The sequence below is a fragment of the Dipodomys spectabilis genome, unplaced genomic scaffold (genome assembly GCF_019054845.1).
Source record: "Dipodomys spectabilis isolate Male_0828 unplaced genomic scaffold, ASM1905484v1 ptg000096l, whole genome shotgun sequence".
In the NCBI taxonomy this organism is placed as follows: domain Eukaryota; kingdom Metazoa; phylum Chordata; class Mammalia; order Rodentia; family Heteromyidae; genus Dipodomys; species Dipodomys spectabilis.
Window position 1 is genome coordinate 26215220 of NW_024870773.1, and position 19351 is coordinate 26234570.

A 19351-nucleotide genomic window follows, 5' to 3' on the forward strand; every position below is an offset into this window, starting at 1 on the left:
AGGAAGGGCTGGGGCAAGGGGCGGGTGAGGACAAGGGAGGGACAGGAAGGATGGGGAGGGGCAGTGGGCTAGAGGAGGCTGGGGTTGCCCTGTGGATGTGAGATGAATCAGACAGCAGCTGTGGCCATTGGTCCACGGCCTCCCCCGGTGCCCACGGCTCTCTTCTCTCCTGGCAGCGCGGTGTTCACCTGGACAAACCTGCTCGTGGTGGTGGTGGAGCTGGATGGGTCAGAGCAGGAAGCCCTGGACCTGGTCCCGCTGGTGACCAACGTGGTGCTGGAGGAGCACTATCTGGTCGTGGGGGTGGTGGTGGTGGTGGACATCGGGGTAATCCCCATCAACTCCCGAGGGGAGAAGCAGCGCATGCACCTGCGCGATGGCTTCCTGGCGGACCAGCTCGACCCCATCTACGTGGCCTACAACATGTAGCCCCGCCCGGCCTCTGCGGACTCCTGGAGGGACGCGGACGGCGTCTCAGTGTCCACCCAGGCATGCGGACAGGCGGGGCGTGGGGCCCAGTGCGGGGCGGGGGGCCGCCCTCTCGGAGCAGAAACCCCGGCGTGGAGATGAAATGTGAATTTACCACTGAATTTTGCTCAGAAGGACTTTGGATTACTGCCTTCAGTTTGTTGGAAACGCTCATTTCAAAAACTTCCTTTTCTTTTCTTTTTTTTTTAATGATCGGATAATAAGTGCTCTCTTCGTCAATGTGGGATTTTGTTAAGCCGAAATAGCAATTAAAAAAAAAAACATTCTGCCCTCCAGATGGGTTCTTTTAAACAATTTATGTAGTGTGACAAAGAATTGTTTTCTCTGTTTTAATGTGTCATGAAATCTTAATGACATGGAAATGTTACTGATTTAAGCCATTCATTGCTAGATCTCACCCTTCTAGGAGAGTTTGTTGAGGTACGAGAAACCTAACAGGTAGCCTCGGGCAGCTGGGTCTTAGCCGTTTTGTCAGAGACGCGCTGAAAACAGAGGCCTGGGTCTGGCCTTGGCTGTGAGCATAGAACGAGAAGCGACTATAAATAAGGTGTATTTCGGCAACTATCTTGCAAATATCTTTGTACTAAACTGAAAAGATAAAATAAGTTAACTTCCTCAATATGTAATTATGTACAAAATGTTTAATTTATTTTGATCTCTTTAGAAGTATAAAAGAGAAAAACATTCAAGAATATTAAAGTCTTGTAATGTTTGCTAATATAAAAAAAAGTGTTGTATTATCTTGCGTGGATAGTATCACAACAAATATATATATATGAAATATAAATTCACTAATGAAAAAAGGAGATTTTAAAGTTTAAATGCAGAACCTGTCACTTGCATGGTGCGCCTCCACTGTCCGCAGCCCCTCCCCCCACCGCGGCCCTCGCGAGCCATCATGGATTGCCACTCGCCCGCTCCGCTCCCCAAGTTCCTTCTAGAACCCCAGACCAGTGAGGGGCGTGCCCACCACCACTAGGGCGGTGGTGGAGCTGAAGGCTCGGTGTGCACTGTGTTTCCCTCTGCTGGGGCCGACAGTGAATGCGTTTGTACCAGCCTGTGCCCACCACATGTGGGCTTCCAGGCTGGTAAATGGCACTGTTTTCTTAGCTGCAAGAATTTGTTGCACAATATGGTTTTCTTTCTTTTTTTTTTCTTTTTCTTTTTGTCAATGTCGCCTTTTTTTTGCTTCCTTGATATGAAAAGAATGACACTGTGTGGTCACATGTTCCGGGTTTCACTGAGCTGTCCTCTGCCGGCCACTATAGGAACGGACAGGACGTCCAGACAGCTTTGAGAGGAAGAAGCTCCCATCATTGATGTCACCTCCCCTGAAGACGCAGCCACCTCTGTAAACCTCTGTCTCGGGGCCCTAGCTCACTTGAACAGACCCCACCCCTCCTGCCTCCGGGACATCTAGAGGAGCTCTGGCATCCGCCTCCTGCTCGTATGCGGGAGCCACATCCCTGGTTTCTGTCCCTGCCTGGCACACCCTCTGATTTGCACAGCTCACCTGTGGGTTTATACATTGAATCGGCCTGTGTGCAGTCAAGAATCAGCTTTCAGAGGAGTAAGACAGACTGGTTTTCCAATTGCCACCGTCTGGTCCTGCCCTCACTCTGGCTACTCAGATGCATGACAAAGACCACAGCCGAGCGGGATCTAGATTCTTCCTTGCCTGTGTTGTAGATGGTGTTCTTGCCTTTGTTTGATGCAGCTGCCGGTAAGCCCTTTGCTAACAGAGAGTTTTGTTTGACTTCTGAGATCCAAGGCAGATTATTTTTTAAAAAGTGGCACATTTTTAAAATTTTGTCTATATATGTGGAGAATAGTTCCATCTTTGCAAATCACTTGGTTTTTAAACTATTATTTGTTCTTGCTTTGTATGAGTATTTGTGTCCGTGCTTCAGACAAACATTCCTACAGCCTTCTGCTTCCTACCGGGAGAAAATCCCCACCGCACACAGACAAAAAAGGACATTTTCTTACGCACTCACACCTTGTTTAAGGGGAAGTAGGTCTCAAACTTCAGATAGGACACTCCTCACTGAATATCCTTGCAACGTGCAGTGTCAGGAAGCCAAACAAATCTAGACGTCACTTCAAGCATAACTAACTTTCACCATATCAACTTCACACCCAAGGAGGGCGAGCGCTGCAGGGCAGCTGTGGAAGCGATACCAGCAGGTCTCTTCTGTATCCTGTCATCTCCCATGTTAAGAGTTTAGGGTCAAAGGAGTTGGTGGACTGGGCTCGAGTTTAGTTGTGCAAGCAAAAGGAGAGGAGACACTTAGCTACCACCCGTCTCAGCAATAAAGAAGGATTGTTCGGTATTAGGAATTGTACTGTAGATAAAATCATTCATGAGAATGTAAAAAAAATATATTTGTCTTGTGACCTTGTGCTTTTGAAGTCAGCCAAAACCATGTAATCAACTTGCACAAAAAGAGGGTACACGATGAACGTTGAAACACAGACCTGATCCAACAGGAGCAGATTCCTTATGGTGCTTGTTTATTCTATATATTTAATCCTGCTTGACACTTTACCCAAGGGGAAAACGGTCCCTTTTATCAGTTGAATGTTAGCAGCGTTATTTCAGAGTGTGGGGACTGGTTAGAGAAGTTCATGTACTCAACCAACCACAGTTTCAAACAAAATTTTTATGTGCAAAGGACAGCAACCTTCTTGTATGTTCAACCACCAGTACGCTTTGTACATCTGTGATAACGCCTGTTTTATATTCAAATGAACAAATAAAAGCTTTTATTTTTGTTGCTCTGAAAATAGCAGTTTCTTAATGGGTACTGTGGAAAAGGTTCTGAGACAGACCACTTCTGTCCAGAGGGGAAGCAACGCCTCCAGGGAATGCGTCCCACTCCGTTTCCATAGTTTGCTGCAGAATTTAGTGCAGATAATCATACTTTGAGTCATCTCTCAGTTTTGATGTGGACATGTATTGGTCAGAAGGAGTCCAATAGCAACAAATGTGTTGTGAAAGTCTTTAAAAAATTGTTTTCGACGTGCTTGTTCACATTCTGCTGCAAGTGTGCAGATTATTGGTGTTGCTTTGGAGCACGCGCGCAGCATGCAAATGTCTGCCGTGTGCTGTGTCTGGGGTTCTTGTGCTGCCATGCTAGCACTGGCCACTGTTCCTGCCCAGTGCCTGGCTTCATCTGGCAGCCGGTGCCTCCAGTTTTTGCCCTTGATCTGAGGGTTCTTCAGACTTCGGAAAGCAATGGCTGGTTATCTGACTTCCAGCCTAAGGCTTATAAAAAGAAAAGCATGTGTCCGCATGGGCACACAGGCAGGGGTGGGGTTTGGTCCACCTGTCTGTGTCCATAGAACTCTTCTTGCCCCCTGACAGCTTCCATCCAGGGCAGCGCCAGGTGATGCCGGCCAGCAGGCCGCATCTGGCACACTGCCTCCATCCTTTGGTTTTACAGAGGCGGACACCTGCTGCAAGGGTTGGCCAGATGCACCCAGTGGAACAGACACTGCTGAGAAGCCCAGAGGACAGCCCTCCTACTGGTCAAATACAGTCGAGTTAATGAGAATCTCACCAGCAGACCCCCCACCCCTACATACACACTGTGTGCACATGCATGTGCCCGTGTGCACATGATATGGGTGTACCTGTGTGCATGTGTGCATGTGTGCATGGGACAAGAGCCTGGCATTTCTCCCTGTGATGCCGCACTCTGCATTCTCGGAGGCTGTGTCCTGAGATGCTCGGGGGCTTGCTCTTTGCGCCCTGGGAATGCTGGGACCTGTCTGCATGTGGAGGTCTCAGTCCGTGCCTCAGCTTGCAGGGTATCAGGGCTGCTTGTGCAGGGGAAAGCTCCCGGCCAGAGGGGGCCTTCCCTGGCCCTGTGACTCCCATAATGCATCTCCTGAGCTACTGATGTACTGAACGTGTTTTTTCACACTATTCCAGAAAGCTATCGTAGGGTCCCAAAAGGCCTCCCTCTTAAGCCCAGAGTTAATCTGTGGTGAGAATTTCTGATGATGTCACGTCATCCTCTCCCTGGGGAAAGGGGATCCCAGCACCCAGTGGGGAGTCTCCCACAGCTGCTCATTGGCTGTCTTCCATTGTTTTGCTAAGAAGGTGCTCTACTCCTTGCACCCACCCCCAGTGCTTGTCATTACAGTTTCTTTTCAGATACAGTCCTGCATTTCTGCCCTGGGACCATCTCAGACTAGAATTCATCTCCCTACGCCCCTCAAGGCAAGGACTACAAATATAACCCACTCCCTCACCTCGTGGAGATGGAGTCTCTCTAGCTGGGTCTTCAACCCCAATCCTGCCTTCACTTCCTTCACCCCTGTTCCTGGCTGTTTTCAGTCTTTTGAGGTGATTGAATACACAAAATAATGATGAGACCAATACCGGGGGCCTTATTGGTGAGTGCTTGGGATTCATTGGCCCCAGCGTCCTCCTGACTGTTACTTGGCCTCGTCGGTATCTGCCTGTGGTCAGCCTGGACAGCTCACTTGGCCCCCCGCTTCCCTGAGGGGACTTCGGTCATGTGTCTGCTCCCACAGAGCTGCCCAAAGCATGCTCCTGGCCTTGCCTCCTGGTCAGGAAGCTGGACTCCACTCTGGGCTCAGCTGGGCCTGCATCTGAACCGGTCACGCGGCTGCTGCTCTCTGGGGTGGGCTTTGCTTTCTCTGCCCATTAAAGAATGAAAAGACAGGAACATATTCAAAGCAGACAGCACATGTTTATTCTGAAGCAAGAGGAAGGGAGCAAGTGGCTCCAAAGAGGAGGCCATTGAGTCCTCCCAAAGGCCGGTTTACAGTCCGAGGCTCCTCCCCTGCCACCTCCCGTGTGCTTCGAACCGATTGCTGGATGGCTGTGTCCACACTGCCCCAGCTCCAGCCATTTTTGAGTGGGCACCCAGGGCATTATGGGAAAAAGCATCTTGAGTGGGAATGCAGGGTACTATGGGAACAAGAAGCTCTATGATGACCATATGTTATCTGCCCCTTGTTATAGCCAAGTTTTTATCTCTATCTACTAACCCTTCCCCTCATTATGATACACTGAGAACTGCAGTCAAGGTGGAAATGAGTAGGAAAGGGCAGCTTCTGTCACCACCTTGGAGATCTTGTTTTTTGTAAAAAAGAAAACTACAAAGAGTTCTTGGTCGATGCAGTCTGCCAAGCCACAGCCTCTTTCATGATACAGGAGCAGAATGGTTGCTGCTCTCCGATGGTATAAAGTCAGGAGCAGCAAGGGCAGTTACAATGGGGTAATTATGAACTTATTGACAAAATAAAAATGAAGGCCACTCAGGAGTACAAGCAGCCTGGGCGCCCAGCTACTGAGCATTTGCTGACAAGAAGCCGCACGGCTCTTAGAGATGGCTGTTTTGGCTCCCCAAGCTCGTCGAAGCCTGAGGAGGCCAGGCAGGCACTAGTGGATCACCCTAGAGACTCACGGTTCAAAGCCAGCCAGAGCAGGAAAGTCCATGAGACTCTGATCTCCAGTAAACTCAGCAAAGGCTGGACGTGTGCTATGGCTCAAGTGGTAGGGCACTAACTTGGAGCAGAAGCAGCTCAGAGACAGTGCCCAGGACCAGCAAAAGACCAGGCAGCAGCAGCAGCAGCAGCCTGAGCAGTTTTCTCATTGCCCTCTCCGCCTCCTCACGCTTCACTAAGAACAGCCATGGTGGGCTCCACGGCTGCCTCACAAAAGCCGCTTGGGGCTGTCCCAGAGATGGAAGAAGTGTGTTGCCTATACGGAACTTGTCCGTTCAGCTGCCCTCAAGTGAGCTAATTCCCACAGTCAGACTGTATCGTCCCACCCCAGGGACCAGGACTGAGGGGATTTGGAATGCGATGTCACCCTACTTTATAGAGGGGACCCAGGACTGCCAAAGGAAGCCACTGCCAAGGGAGGTCAGAGAAAAGTACCCGAAAACCTGTGGTGGGGACTGGAGGGTGGCTGCGTGAATGCCAGAGACCAGCTGCCACGTCCTGGCCTCCCCAGGAGGCCTGAGGCCCGAGGCCCACGTCCATGCAGCAGTGCAAGTGCTGTGCTGCTCTGCCCAGAGGAGTCTGTGCATCACAGGTGAGATACCGGCCTCCCCAGCCAGGGGAAGAAGGGCCTCAGCCACTGCCTGGCTGGCCACTCCTGGTGGGGACAACCGGTGGAAGAGGAAGTGGGCTGCGAGGAGGGTTTCCCCAGGGAGAAAACCCTTCACTAAGAGGAAAGAAGAGGAGGGAAGAAGGGGAAGAAAAAAGAGGGGCTGCGCTGGGAAGTTTGGCTCAGAAGGCTCTCCCTGAAGACTCGAGCTGTTAGAACTCCAGTAACTCGCGGCTATTCCAGCACTGGGTGTCAGGTTTTGACAACTTTGTTGTCTTCTCGAGCCCCACGTTGTACAGCAAAATGTCACCTGTGAGGCTTGTGTGAGTGGATGTGATCCTGGTTCTCCTATAGCATAGTCAGGAGCAGCACAGGTGGTCATAGTCGGGCATCAAGGTTTTAATATCGGGAGAATGGGGAACAAGGTTTTTCTTCTCTTGGGTCACAGATGTCCTCCCCTTCTGCCTTGCCCTAATTTCCTGGACACGTAGACTCCCTGAAATGATGATTCCCCAACATGCCCACACCAGGCAGGAAAGGATTTCCAATTCATCAGCAAAACACGGGAAGTGAACAATGCTTTCAGTGGTAGAGCCTCAGCCTTGAGTGAACAAGCTAAAGGATAGTGCCCCAGCACCAGCATGTGTGTGCATGTGTTCCACACGCGCACGCACACACAATCTCAATTTGCTCTCAGGGTGGAGGAGACAAAGGTAGACGGGTTGGAGATGGAGAGCTGTGAACCAAGACAAACCCTGCTCTCCACTCGTCACGTGCATTAGAACCCGGACTCCAACAGCCACGCCATTCCTTCAGCTTCAACTCATGTGGAAGCCAAGGTGCTTCTCCTTGTACATCTGCCTCCTGCCTCCCGGCCCTCAGCTCAGCCCGCGCATGCTCAGCCTGCACCACCTGTGCTTTAAAGTTCTCAGCGCTAGGTTGGGTTGCAGCTGTCATCCGGCCTTGTTTTCTTTAGCTATCACACAGGACAGCTGTGTAATCCCTGGAGAACTGCTTCCCATGCAGGAGGTGGTGGAGACAGCCCCGTGGGAACACTCTGGGCTGTCCCTTGAGTCATGGAATGCCTGCTTGAATGGCCCTGGCTCCAGCAGGCGGCCGTCAGCAGGGGGCTGAAGGACGGTAGAGGCCAGTCCTTTTGCTTAGGAGCAAATAGCAAGGATGCAGTACCATGCCCTCATCTCCTGGAAACAGGAGGATTCCCTTAAATGTCGGGCTTCCCTTTTGCAAGGCCGCAGTTCAAAAGGCCCTGCCATTGGCATAGGCTAACAGGTTCGCCATTAGCATCTGACTGCACTAGATTAATGCTGAGTCCCCTGAGAAGCAGCAGTAGAAAAGACTCCCGGAATGATGGAGGCACCAAGGCAAACCCTTTAGTGTTGGCGTGTTCAAGTATTTTGTGTTGTTGCTGGGTGCCTGTGGCTCATGTCTGTAATGTTAGCTACTCAGGAGGCTGAGATCTGAGGATTGCGGTTCAAATCCAGCCCAAGCAGGAAAGTCTGTGAGACTCTTAGCTCCAGTTAACCACCAAAAAGCCACAAGTGGAACTGTGGCTCAAGCAGTAGTTAGTCATGAGCAAAAAAAGCTAAGAGACAGCTCCCAGGCCCTGAGTTCAAATCCTAGGACCACCCTCACCCCCTAAAAAAAATTGTGCTGTTTATATAGTAGTGACTTATAGGGGTCCCTTTTCTATAGAACTGTCTCCTTCCCCACCACCTCCAGAGTGCTACCCTGGAACTCAGCCTCCATTTTCCCAGTCTGTCTTCCCAGCTGTCTTTATTACACCTCAATCACACAGGGCTCCTGGGCCTTGTGCAGAGAGGGCAGTCAGTGGCATCTGTTTCGGAACTGTTGTTCCCCCTAATTTTGCTTCACTAATTCCACTGGGCCAGTGTTTGTGTGCGTGCTGGGCTAGTGTTTGTGCATGTGCTAGGCCAGTGTATGTGTGTCCTAGGCCAGTGTTTGTGCGCACACTGGCACTGGGGTTTTAGCTCAGGGCCTCACATTCTCACTTGGTTTTTTCACTCAATGCTGGTGCTCTAGCTGTGGAGCTACAGCCGTACTTCCAGCTCTTTGCTGATTAATTGGAGGCAACAATCTCACAGACCTCCTCCCTGCCCTGTCCATGCTGGCCTTGAACTTCTAGCCTCTGATCTCAGCCTCCTTAACAGCTAAGATCACAGTCATGAGCTGCCAGCCAGTGCCTTGCTAGGTCAGAAATTCTTAACCTGAAGAGAATTCTGCATGTTAGGAAACGTGTAGGCACGAGCACATTTCCTGAATGGTCCACTGTACTTCCTTTCCCAGGTCTCGAAGGACCAGCCACTGCCAGGGTAGAACTCCAGAGTCGGGATGGGACTGAGCATTGGGCTAAGGTCAAGGCTGGGAAGGACTGAGTGGAGGCTACAGACAAGGAGAAAGAAGACACAACATGCTCAGTGGCCTGGTCAGAGGGAGGAAGCATTGGAGTCTACCCTGAACTGAGGTCAGAGCCCCCCCAGCCCCCCCCAATAAAAGTGAAGGAATTCTGTCGCACACAGTAATTTAAAGTAAAAGTAGGCTCCAGAGGCGGCCAGGCCTTGCTGGTCAGGGTCAGGTGCAGCTGTGTTGGGTTTGGTACAGAGGAGTGGACTAAATCAATAGCTTGTCGGAGCGAGCGTTTTTTTTTTTAAATACATTTATTAACCAATGTTAACACATTAAATGAATCTATATATTGCTAGTCAGAGCAGCTTACAAAATGCCAGAATGCGTCATAGAACCAGACAGCCACCATGGTAATTACAATGTGCATAGTGGCTAAGCTCCACACTTTGATACAGCTTTACGATTGCAGAAAATTTTCAGTAATGATTCCTAAAACAATCAGTTGTAATTTTTACCTAAAACTTTTACAAAACCAGGCCACAATCTTTTTTTTAAATTTTTTTTTAAACACACAGTTTCACGCTGTAGTAACTTGGAAATGTGCAACCCCGTCAACAGAGACAAAAAAAAAAAAAAAAAGCCAAAGGAACACGAATCTCACGTTCATGCAGCTATCAGGTAAATATTACATACTCTGGAATGATTTTACACCAAAAATAGTTCCACAATAACTTGCTCTCATAGGGGTGGATCGAAGTTTTAAAACTTGAAAATCAACCAAAGGTGGCCAGGTGTTCTTGGTTGCTCGGCCTTGCTGCCGAGTTCCTCAGCGAGGAGGAGGGGCGGGAGCCGGGAGCACGGAGCCTGGCAGCCAGGCCCGTGCAGTGCAGGCCGGGCACCAGCTGGCACAGCCGGTCGATTGGGGAATTCGTGTCGCCATCGGCAACAGTACAGGGACCAATGATGAGATGTCCTAGAAGGCTGACTACGCTTTCGTCTTTAGAGTGACCTGACAAACTGGAGAAAACTTTTTTAAAAGGCTTTTCTCCCGATCCATTCACTTGCACTGTGAGTTCACTGCTTTAATAAATATCAAAGGTCTAAATAAATATTTACAAATTATTCCTCTAATCTCAAAAACAAAAACAAAAAAAAAGTAACTAAATGGTAAGTGAGAATTTGACTTGGTCTAAGTTCAGTCTTGGGGAGAAAAACCACACATAGCTTGGGAAATATGTTTAAAGAAAAGCAATTTAGGTGTTTCCTGGCTGTACTTTATATCTCTATTTGTATATATATATAAAAAAAAGTCCTTATTCAACTATCGATCCATTCCTATTGGTAATGCTTCTTAATCAGACATTCCGCAAAATACAGACTTTTTACAAATCACGTCATCTGTAATACGAGGAAACGGACATGCACTCTTCCTCCGGTGCGCGGCGGGGTCCCGGTGGGCAAGCCGGCCCGGGCTCAGGGCTCGCTCTCCTTCCAGGGCAGGCGGCTCCTGCACCAGCCACGCCGGGCACTAGACAGTTAGGATGGCGATCGGGAGGGGTGGGAAGCGTTGAAGAAATTTGTATGCCTCATCTTAAGAATTCCACATATGGGTACAGGTAGTTTTTGGCTTTTTCTTTTTTCGCTTTGCTATTTATCTTGTTACAAGCACTCATGTTAGGACAAAGGATGAAATGTGCAAACTTTAAAATTCTTTTAAATATTCATTTTTTTTCTCTAAGATCCAGCTCAGTAAAAGATTACCCCCAGTTCCCTGCAACTTTTAAACTACAAGATCAAAGCTAGTAATTTGTTATAAAAGTTATATATTGAAAAGAAATAATGAAAAGAAACACAATTGGGAAATATTTAAGAAAACATACGCAGGCCGAGCCCTGCGGTGTCCACCCTGTTCCCTAAATTCGGTCACCCCCCGCTGGCACGGCCAGCAGACACGCCGCGGCAGCAGGGGCTGCACAGGACCAGCTCCACCAGGGCAAGAGAAGTGTCACATCAGGTAGTATGTTTGATTTCTGAAACAGTTCTGAGTTCTCATGTTCAGGTCCACGCTAAACGTGTCTTGGTTCAACTCGCTTGTGTTCACCTGGTTTTAAAGATCTGTTGTCTAAAGGTTAAAATCTCTGTAAAACCTAAAAATGTTTCCAAATTTGCTGAAAATGCAACAAATTCTCAATTAAAATTTATTTAAAATAAGACCCTCCACTGATGTTACTTTCACCCCCTGAAAACTCCGGAGGAGCATTAACGAAAGATTTTTAAACTACTGTGCAAAATTTCTTCACGAAAAGTGTTTAAAGGCTGGTGCAAATGGGAAGCGAACTCGGAACAATTTGGCTTCTTGGAAACAAAAACCGCGGTGTCTGAGGAGCGCGGGCGAGGGCGGCCGGCCGGGGCTTCATCTTTTCCGGCGGCAGGTGCGCTTGTGCTCCGCGTGCCAGTGCTCCTGCTGGCACTTGATGGAGCAGTACGACGTGTTCCAGCAGCAGTGGTACATGGCCTCCTCCTCGCAGTTGTAGCACTGCAGGGAAGCAGAGGTGTGGGTTAGACAGCGGGGCTCTGGGCCTACCCACACCTCCCGGCTGAAGCAGGCAGCAGGGGATCTGCTCCAGCCTGTGCCAGCACCCCTGAGCACCCCTGCACTCCTTCCCACCACCGCCTCTCTGCTCATCTGGACGATCTCTCTCTCCCCCTGTCTCTCTCTCACTCTGCAAGCTGGGGCAGAAGGTGCGGAGGGAGGAGACACAGCGAAGCCCCGCAGGCTGAGCTGCGCAACAGATTCCCAGCACCTTGGCTGGATGGTTGGGGGATGGAGAAGTAAAGGCTGAGCTGTGGGCCGCGGGCGGGAGAGCACAGGCCCGGCAGCAGTCTGTGTCCATGTGCAGATGGGTCTAGAAGTCTGGTTTAAAAAAGTCCTGTAATTTCCTTCTCGATCATGCGTTCTGTTCTTTGGTGTCTGTGACACCCACAGAGGCCCTGTGTGAAGTGCTGCTCAGCACAGCACGAATGCAACTCTCTCTGATAACCCCGAGCTCTGGGACTAGACTCTGGGGCTTGGGCCCCAGTGCTCATGCGACTTCACACTAAGTTTACTGACCTCCTTTTCACCTTTAAACAACAGCAGCACCATCTTCCCGCCCTCCGGCCCCATCCCGTCTGCTTCTCCTGCATTCTTCTCTCTCCCTGCAGCTACACCAACGACTCAGAGTTTCACCATGGTCCTCCTCTCTCATCTTAACAGCTGTTTGCCTCGTGTGTGTGTGTGTGTGTGTGTGTGTGTGTGTGTATGCACGCGTGCCAGTATCAGGACTTGAACAAGGCCTCAACACTCTGCTTGCTGGTGGCTGGTACTCTACCACTTAAGCCACACCTCTATTCCAGCGCTTGGCTGGAGCCGTCTTGCAGCAATTTCTGCCCTAGCTTTGAACTTCAGTCCTCTCATCTCCGTCCTGAGTAGCTAGGATTGCAGGCGTGCCCAACACCAGCTGCACACCTAGTGCGTGGCGCCCGACATGCTCACAGGCTCTCACCCTTGGTCCCGAGTGACGCTCAGTCACATGACCACCTGCAGGTGAAAGGTGAGGGGACTGGAATTTGGGAGGGGGAGGAGTGGGGTTTGCTAGGGCAGGCACTCCACCACGCGAGCCTCACCCCCAGGCCTTTTTGCCTTTGTTATTTTCCCAGTAGGCTCTTCATTTTTCCTGGAGCATCACTGAACCTTGAGCCTCTAGATCTCCACCTATTAAGTAGCTAAAACTGTAGATTTCGGCCACCACGCCCAGATAATAAAAAATGTTAAATCAACTTAAGTTGACAACTTTACAGTTGGTCTCATTTGGAAAAATAATTGCTGTACACGCCCCGTACACCTTCCCAAGTGTTTTGTCACACTCGTGGTATGCTTTCTGGAACGTGTAAGAAGAGAATGGAGATAGTTACCCACTGCTTCTTCTTGGTCTGGGAAATGAGTTGCTTGTGCTGTGTCGCTAGCTTCTTGATCTCTTCTACAAACTCTTCTTTGCATTTTTCCTTTACTTGCTTACACTTCCTGTCCATCTCACCCTGCATGTTGGCGACCGCCTTATTTACGGCTTGTCTCTTCTCTTCCTCCATTTCAGATCGCAGCTGCAAGGGAAAGGAGTCAACCCTACTTGTCCCGGGCCACCCACATCCACGCGCTTCACGTGCTGTCCACGTGCCTTGTCCTTTGCTTCCCTAAGATGTGCAGGAAAGCGTTGTTAAGGAAACTATTATAAGAGACCCTGGCACATGCCACCCTTCTCCAGGGCAGCCGGTCCCTGGTGGAGGCTCTTTCTCCAGGGAGCCCATGGTGGGAAACCGCTTTACCTTTTCCAGAGCTTCACGGACAACTCTCTCTGTCTCCCGCTTGTGGTCCGACTTCATCCGGTCTTTGAAGTCATTGAAGATTTTGGTGTACTTGTCATGGCACACACTCTGGCAGGCCCCATCGCCGGTGGTCTGCGTGCCACGGTGCAGCATCCGTGGGGAGGAGGCACTTAGCTTCTTGGTCTGAGTGGACACGGACACTTTCTCGATCGGCTGAGGCATCGTGGGGATTTCCTGGCTGGAACTCACCGCTTCCGTTTCCGGCTCTGGCTCCTGAAAGGCAGGAAGTGCTTAGACGTGAAACAAGGCAACCGAACTCATTCATGATAGACTTCTACTGGGATAAATATCCAGCGATGCACATAAATAGTGGAATATGCTGCTGGTAAAACCCAAGTTGGGTTAGTATGCGAGGGCTGCGGGTACCCGGGGAAGAGGGACTATGCACTCCGGATCACCACAATCACGAAAATTAATGTTGAAAATAAGGCCAGGGTCCTTCTGACCCCGAGCCAAGACCTCTGGACGAGCCCTGTGGAGGAGTATGTGCATGTGTGTGTGCGTGTGTGCGTGTGTGTGTGTTGGCTTTCTCTGATGTAATATCACAGTGAGGAAGGTGGATGCAGTAGATGGATCTGATGCAAACCTTTGTCATGAGTATGTGCATGTTCATGACTGTCACTGCACCCAGAGATGCTGCACTGGCTGGTGTCATTGCTGTGGTCAGTGAGGCAGATCTGAGGAAATGTCTCTTCTGGAAATGGCCAACTTTGCTTTTGTGACTAACAATACTTAAAAGCTCCAAATCAGACCAAGGGAAAGGAAGATTCTACAAGCTTTGAACTTGGGGCTGGGCTGCCCTCTGCCCTGCCCATCCTCCGCAGAGGACTGAGAATCGGAATACCTGGCAGAATGGACTGTGCTAGGCTAGGAAAGGGTGCTCTTTCCTCTCCTCAATGTGCAGCGGGAACTTTTTGCTTTGCACTGAAAATTCTGGACAATGGTGAATGGACACACCTCACAGCATCACCTGTCTACACTGATAGGCAACACCTGGCTAAGAACATCGTCACAGCAAATCAGGGACTTACAAAGCACAGGACTGACGAGAACAGCTACACCCCATGTAGGTGGGCCAAGTGTCAGCTCTCCATCATGGGCATTCCACACTGCCAAAGATGTAGCCAAGGCAGTGACAAAGTGTCACTTGTCAACCTGAGGTGGTGTACTATGATAGTAGCTGCAAACCAAATTGGCACCGTGTGCCGCTTGGACATACTAGACTGTGTTTACTGGGATTGCAATGACAGTTGTGGCCATTTGTACTTTTAACAGCTTAACTCCTCTGAAGGTGGTTACCTCCTATTCTGGAATAAGCTGTAAGTCATAAAGAAAGGGCATTTTAAAAAATCTTTTAAGCTGCTTCAGGTTTCCAGGGACTCCAACTAAGGTACACGATTGTCATTTCTATGTTTGTATACGTGGCTCTTCTTTTATGTGCCTGGATTTTATTTCTAATAGGTGAACATGAATATACCCGTTCCTCCAAGGGGCATAACTGGGAGTGGGCCAGGCCAGTCCTGCTGCGGCGCCTCTGCTTCGCTCAAGCTGGCTGCGCGCTTGCTGGCCTGCTTCTGTCCTCTACTGACTTGAGCTATCCACTTACCTTTTTTTATTTCTCACTTTTAAAAAAAAACGTACAGTCTAAATCCAGTTTTCGTTTTATGTATTTGTTTACTGGTTAGGAAAAGAAAACAGGATGTTCAGAACAAAAAAAGTTAATTTGCCCCACCTGTCTGAATCTCCTCCATCTGAAGGATAGCGGCTAGCCTCCTGAACTTCTGGAAGCCTCCATGTATATGAGTGCTGTGGAGAAGTCTGTAATGGTCCCATTCCACACACAGCAGCATTCCTTCCCACATGTGTATCCTTTTTGCATTTATGCCTCACATGCCACAGATACTGCATGCAATGTCCACAGCTATTGCCCTGTTGACATTTGGACTGCATTTGCCCACTGTCTGTCCAATGTCAGTTAATGATGATTTTATAACATTATTTTCTGATGTGATAGATTTCCCAGAGTGTACGTGTTGAGGCAGTCAGGTACTGTCTCAGTCATTAGCAGTGTACACAGTGCTTTCCTCTGCATCTTTGTTAAATCTGAAAGTAGTCTGTCTTAAATCTTTATGAATCTCTATCCCATTTGTTATTTTAATTGCTATACCCACAGGCACATAGTCTATTACCCCAAGTTAAATGGTTGGTCATATCAATGTGAAAGGAGAAAAAGCCAAGTAGTTAAGATACCTTTTCATTTATAATTCATCATAATTCAAAGCAAGTCTCCCTAAACCAACTAATGAATGAAAATATAGACAATAACATGATAATTCTAAACAAAAACCTAACATATAATTCCATTACATGATAATACTATTGGCTTCACTTTTGAAGCAAAAAATGTTGTCAAAATTTATATAAAGCATAAATATATTACCAACTTACAATCACTTTAGGCTATATGCAGTAAAAATCTCCTAAAATCCTAAACCACTTCTTGCTCCATGTGTTTGGAAGATACCCAGACTGACACAGTTTAATATATGCACAGTTTATATAATTTTAAAAAGTTGAGCTTCAAGCATTAGAACACCTGCCTAAAGTACAAAAAAACCCAAATCCAAACCCCAGTACCTAAAAAAAAATGCAGAGCTTAGCTTAACCATACCTTGGTCAGTTTTTAAATGCTGGTGATTAATGATTTATGTTTGTAATAAGGGCATAAAAAAGACCTGGTCAGGAAGATGGAGACTCATGCCCACCCTGCTGGCCCACCTGCACCCAGCTCCACGGTTACAAATGAGGATGAAGACTCTGAACCTAGGTGAGCTGGTCAGGCAAGATGACAGTTACCAGAAGACTAGATCTGGACTTGATGTACAGGATGTGACCAGCAGCATCTGACCGGTGGCAACCACGTCTCACACACCTCCCCGAGGAGGCGTGGCCCGGGCTGAGACTATTTCCTCTTCAATTGCCAACAACGCATCTTACCTCCTTTTTGGGCTCTACACTTTGATTGCGTCGTCCTTTCTTTGCTCTTGGTTCTTGAGTGACCTTCAGCTGTGGATATCACAAAAGCAAAATCTTATTAGTCCGTAGCCAGAAATACCTCTAAGTTGAAAACACCTGCAGGGATGCACAGGAGAGAAGTGAGATCACTGCCGGTCCCTCAGCTCTTTCCAGGCCTGTTTCTGCTTGGTTACTGGTGTGGCCTGGCGAGCCCACGGGCCTCCACAGAGGGCGGTGCACCTGACTCTTCACCCTGGCTCCCAGGTATTGATGCTTGTATCTATTTATTTCTTTGAAGTGGTTTTATTTACTTTACAAATATAAGCATGAACAAAGAAGGTCAAAACCTTTTTATCAACCCAGGCACTGGTGGCTCATGCCTGTAATCCTAGCTACTCAGGAGGCTGAGATCTAAGGATCATGGTTCAAAGCCAGCCCAGGCAGAAAAGTCCATGAGACTCTAGTCTCCAATTAAACCACCAGAAAATTGGAGGTGGTGCTGTGGTTCAAGTGGTAGAGCTCCTCAGCCTTGGGCTGAAGAGCTGAGGGACAGCGCCTAGGCCCAGAATTCAGGCCCCATGACTGACAAACAACAAAAAATCCTTTTTATCACAGTGAGGAGGTGCATGGAGATTCCTGCACTGGAAAACAAGAACTAAGGCATCCTCCTCCTTACCACACCTGACTCACCTGCTCGTTACTGGTAGAGGAGATGCTGGATTCTGCCTCCTCCTCCCCTCGGTCCTCGTTCTTAGACTTCCAGAATCTTCCTTCACGAAGGAAGCGCTGATGCAGCTCCAGCTCATCACAGGCCTTTTTCCAGCCCATGCTGCGCTTCACGTGCAGCCGGTGGACGTTGACGGTGATGTCCTGGATGTTTTCAGAGGGAATCCAGGCCCTGGGAAAGCATTGGGCAGCACAATCAGAGTACCTGCAGTGGGGGAAGGGCGCTGGGAGTGCTTAGAGGCCTCAGCCTGCTGTGATCGGCAAACACTAAGGAAGGCTCACAAAGCTCCATGTAGAAATCGAGGGAGGAGGTGTCTTCCTGGATTTGGAAATGAGTCACATCTACCTCCTAATCGCTACTTTCTTGGCTCCGTTTAGTTCTCATAGTTCATATATACACTTTTGTGAGTCCTTCAAAAAATTGGCATCTCTTAACTGTTACCTCTCATTATTAAGCTAGCAGAGTTCCAGCCAGCTGTCGACAGTTCCGGTTACAGAATCACTCAGAAAGCCCAAAGTTCCTATCACATATACACATGTATCCATACAAAATGAGGCAGTCTTAAAATATGACTTAGTAAACTGTATTTGTCATGCTGCTACACATGAGATAAACCAGATTAGCAAATAAAGATGCATTTATACTATTCAGTAGTATACTTAACTATGAATACAACTCAATTTGTGCAACATAAATTCAACCCTAGAATGAAAACCATTTTGGGTTTTTTTAGGAAAGAGGCTCAAAAATTCAGGAGAAACTTCCTAGGCATAAGCTCTCAACTGGAGGTAAACAACTATCCACCCAGGAGAGTGTGTCAACTCCACAAATGCTCACAGTCACTAGTGGAAGGCACTGCCCAGGACACAAGTGATCGAAATTTAATGATGCTGTTTTGCTGCCTCTGGCGTCTAACAGCTGGGGGGGAGATGTAGGACAGACTCTTAGTGGGAGGCCAGAACACAGCAAGATGTCAGGTCTGCTGATTGTGACAGCAATTAAAGCATGGCCTCTGCCTGTAATACTGCAACACAGCACAGGCTAAAGGCATTCTGGGATGCTGTACAAGGAAGAGATGGCCAGTGATTGAGAAATCAAAACGCTTTATTTGTGCTTGATCTCACAAGACGGAGCAAGACTGAGACAGCAGACAACGATGGAGCAGGAAGGCCGGAGGACACAGTGTGACCATCGGCCAAAGTACAAGATGGGACAAAGCTCTGTGGACACACACTATTTATTTTCAACTTTCTATAAACCCATTGCAACAATGAGATGTACAAGTCGTTATGTTGAAAAACAAACTCTACAACTTTGGCAGGGGCGGGGGGGGGGGGGGGGGGAGGGCGCATGGGATGGAAGATGGGAAGGGGAAACATGGAGGAGGCAACAATGCTTGATAAGAAATGTACTCATTATCTTATAATTGTAACCCCTCTGTACAGTATTTTCACAATAAAAAAATAAATTAAAAAAATTTTAAAAAAAGCTTCTCCTGATATGAATACACAGGAGATCACCATTTTCATTCAGGCCTTTCAATGACGGAGTTTCAGAAATACTGGGTCATGCAGAGCAATTGCTAAGGGAATCATGGCCACTTGAGCCTGACCAATAAAGGAAGAGTTCTAACTTTCTTGTGAAAGCTAAGCTATATGCTTCATCATTTGAAAGCACATTTAAAATATAAGCTGTACTGTTAACACTAATAGTTAAAAGTGTTCAATTTGAACTTCATAAGCAATATTAGAGATATCTATGAATATTCTATCAATGGCATCTCTCCTGGCCTGAATGCTTTGTTAGAAACTTAAGAGCATGAAAAAACTTTCAACCTTATACTTTAAAGTATATTGACAGAGACTAATAGAGAACTAAACTAATAGAGACTAAAAAATGAATAGTGTGTGGAAGATTTCCTTACCATTAGATTTTGAATTAGTCTTTATCTACTCAATCTAAAAGCATTTTTAAGCTCTTGTTATGTGATAAAAGAGCTGTTCTTCACTGTCTAAAAGTACGATACTTAGGAGCAAGCTCTGATACAGACAGTGCTGACCACCTGGAATGGGCCTGCAACCAATAAGATGTTTTCCCCTGGAATTGCTGAATAGAATGAAACAAGTCCACATTTAAAGTCTCACCGCAGCTCATGAGAGATTTCTACCTTCTTAACCCCACTGTCATAGACAATCAGATTTGAGTTTCAAAAAGTGTTACAG

The 19351-nt window shown here is 48.1% G+C and overlaps 2 protein-coding genes across 10 annotated transcripts in view; one reads left to right on the top strand and one right to left on the bottom strand.

Moving 5' to 3' along the window:
• Dip2c (disco interacting protein 2 homolog C) overlaps window positions 1-2270 on the top strand; it is a 312795-nt gene extending 310525 nt beyond the window's left edge. For both annotated transcript variants that reach the window (XM_042686100.1, XM_042686101.1), the window contains one exon: window positions 177-2270. In XM_042686100.1, the coding sequence (XP_042542034.1) occupies window positions 177-429 (253 nt within the window). In that variant the 3' untranslated portion in view covers window positions 430-2270. The remainder of the gene's footprint in view (window positions 1-176) is intronic.
• Window positions 2271-9473: 7203 nt separating this feature from the next.
• Window positions 9474-19351, bottom strand: part of Zmynd11 (zinc finger MYND-type containing 11) — a 96727-nt gene continuing 86849 nt past the window's right edge. For all 8 annotated transcript variants that reach the window (XM_042686103.1, XM_042686106.1, XM_042686105.1 and 5 more), the window contains 5 exons: window positions 17093-17300; window positions 16385-16453; window positions 13328-13600; window positions 12920-13105; window positions 9474-11501 (listed from right to left, as the gene is read on the bottom strand). In XM_042686103.1, the coding sequence (XP_042542037.1) occupies window positions 11379-11501; window positions 12920-13105; window positions 13328-13600; window positions 16385-16453; window positions 17093-17300 (859 nt within the window). In that variant the 3' untranslated portion in view covers window positions 9474-11378. The remainder of the gene's footprint in view (window positions 11502-12919; window positions 13106-13327; window positions 13601-16384; window positions 16454-17092; window positions 17301-19351) is intronic.